Source organism: Antrostomus carolinensis, unplaced genomic scaffold, assembly GCF_000700745.2.
Source record: "Antrostomus carolinensis isolate BGI_N321 unplaced genomic scaffold, ASM70074v2 scaffold22493, whole genome shotgun sequence".
NCBI classification, from domain to species: Eukaryota; Metazoa; Chordata; class Aves; order Caprimulgiformes; family Caprimulgidae; genus Antrostomus; species Antrostomus carolinensis.
This window is the reverse complement of record NW_010306144.1, coordinates 1-2,578: the sequence shown is the minus strand read 5'-3', so window position 1 is coordinate 2,578 and position 2,578 is coordinate 1. Positions and strand designations below refer to the sequence as shown.

The 2,578-nt window shown below is 40.3% G+C and overlaps 1 protein-coding gene across 1 annotated transcript; it reads right to left on the bottom strand.

The window, feature by feature from the left end:
* Window positions 1–37: 37 nt before the first annotated feature.
* LOC104522675 (myosin heavy chain, skeletal muscle, adult-like) lies at window positions 38–2,492 on the bottom strand (the record flags this gene model as incomplete). Its single annotated transcript, XM_010165036.2, has 5 exons — window positions 38–118; window positions 801–924; window positions 1,014–1,131; window positions 1,226–1,313; window positions 2,419–2,492. Coding segments are annotated over 5 exons (485 nt in total), but the record flags the coding sequence as incomplete, so codon positions are not given.
* Between the last annotated feature and the right edge of the window lie 86 nt (window positions 2,493–2,578).

Sequence of the window (2,578 nt, the reverse complement as noted above, 5' to 3'; positions counted from 1 at the left end):
GATACTCCACTCTCATCAGGAAGCCCCTGCATCTGGCCTGTGTGCGAGTGATGATTTCTGCCAGCTTGTCATCTCTCATCTCCTCCAGGAGTCCTAGCAGTCCAGCTTTGAAGAACACCTTGAGAAAAGAAATGTTGCAGCATGTCATTGTCTGGTAGTACAGAATACAGGCGCAGAGTCTTTCAGGATCCTGGAGAATACCTTAATGGCCATGAGCAACCTCACCTTGGACCCCCTCCCAAACCCTCTGTCTATGGTCCTATGAGCTTCCCATAAGCTCACCCTAAGCATTCAGTCTATGTCTGAGCTATGTGGTATGAGTTATGGTTTCCAACTGTATGGTTTCCAACTCTATGGTTTCAAGCACAGCATCAGCTGCACCTATGCATGCATCCCAGTGACTTCTACCATGACCTGTGGACTTACTTCCTGGCTTGATGTTAGACCTATCTTATTGCTGTGGATGTGTCCAGGAATTAATGAATAGTGCCTGGGCCTTGTTAGCCTACCTATATCTGATCCTGACCAATTTTGAATACCAAGGCTTTATGGCTTCACCTCAGACCTTCCTTATGAACTGACTCTTGATTGAACCTCACTGATTATGAACTGGTTTCTTGGTTGAACCTCACTACCATTCCAGGGTCTTCTCCACCTGACTTGCTTGGGTACTGTGGGGCTGGGCACTTGCTGATTGAGGCCCCTACCCTACCATCTCTATTATTATGCTGTACTCCCTGCCTTTGACAGAGCAGCCCACCCTTACTGCTCCCTGAAAAACTTTCAACACAGGTTTCTACCTTGGTGTGACCAAATCTATATTGGGTGTGGTCTACATCAATGGACCCTAGGAGCTTCTCTGAAGCCTTCTTGCTGTCCATGAACTGTCCCTCTGGGATAGCACTTGCATTAAGCACTCTGTATCTGCAGAAGAAAACAGAACATCAATAAATTCCCCATCCCTCAGACTATTTAACTTGGTCTGAATGGGGAGAAAGGAGGAGCACTCTTACCTTTGTTTGAAGTCAGCATACAGGACTCTGCTGGGGAATCCTTTCCTGCAAATTCTGATCCCTTCCAGCACACCATTGCATCGCAGCTGATGCAGCACCAGCTCATGCTCCATGGCACCTAACAAACACCACCGTTAGTGACTACTCCATTGTTAAATACTCAGGAGAAAAGCCTCTGTGGCATAAGTTTTCCTCCTATTGGATCCCCTTACCAGGTGTTTTTGTTTCATTTGGGATGATGCATCGTACAAAATGGGGGTGAGTGCTTCTCAGGTTAGCCATCAGCTTGTTTAAATTCTCCTGTGGGTTCATGAAATGAAGTTTATATTATTAAGCATAAGCACTGGAAGCTTAATAGTAGATGTATCAAACTGAGTATTTCAGGATGCAGAACTGTCTTCTCTAAAACTCTTGCAGAACTCCCAAAGGGAAACTTGGAAACCTAGATTTTTGGGTTTTAAATTCAGTTGTAGAATAATGGTTAATATTATTTTTCATTTATCTCCTTATACAAATACAAACATGTAATCTCACAGCTTTATTTCCCATTGATATACCTTGTGATATTTAGTTGAGCATTGTAAGTGGATGACATGTACTCTTGGCTAAGCGTGAACTAGCATCTGATTTCACAGCTAAATAAGTACATTTTAAATGGATGAAATGTATTTACAGCCCATATAAATTCATTTTTTTAGTTGCAATTCAGTATCCCTAAGTATCTCCACCTCAGATGCATGGAAACATTGAAAACAACTGAAAACTGACCTCAAAATTCATTAAATTGATGCAAATTAATATTAATTCTCTTTCCCCATTAAAATTAAAACATTGCCTTACAAACTTACAATCTCACAATCTCAAGTTAATATTTTGCTTTTGATGTTTGATTTATTTGCTTATTCTAGAATGCGTGAATACTGCAAATCTTCATAGATACATGGAACAAGTATGGGAAATATTGCTGAAGTCTCCAAAGAAGATTTTAAGGAAGTTCAGCTGATTTGTTATTCACTCCCAATCTAAGTAGGTGGACTTGATCCATTGGAGATTTTTGTAGAATATTCAGAGAAGGTAATAGCAAAAATAAGACAGGTGGAAGAAATCAGCGAAAATATAAGGATGCAAAATTGATAGTTAGTTGGAAAAAAAGTCTAAGGCAATTGCCTATGGAGTTCCAGGAGGCTGATAATATCATTCTGTCTCCTGAAGCAACAGGAAGATCATGCAGGCATTGAGGTAGAGATTTTGTGGTCTTCTAATTGGGTAATAGTGTAATTTCCAAAGATGGTAAGGAAAAGATTTTCAAGGATGGCAATAGCTATGACAAAAACTGAAACAGAGCTTTTGGATTCAGAATAAAATAGCTTTCCATCTTCAAAGATATAATTAATTCTGTACTTACCCGGAAAAGAGCTGAGACAGTCTGGAAAGAAGAACCCTTCTTCTTACCACCCTTCTTACCACCACCACCAGCCTCTGCAAAATGGAAGAAAATGAACGAACATCTTTCACATTATCTTTGAAATTTGCCTTTTTACAGTATGAACACATGGAACATGGAT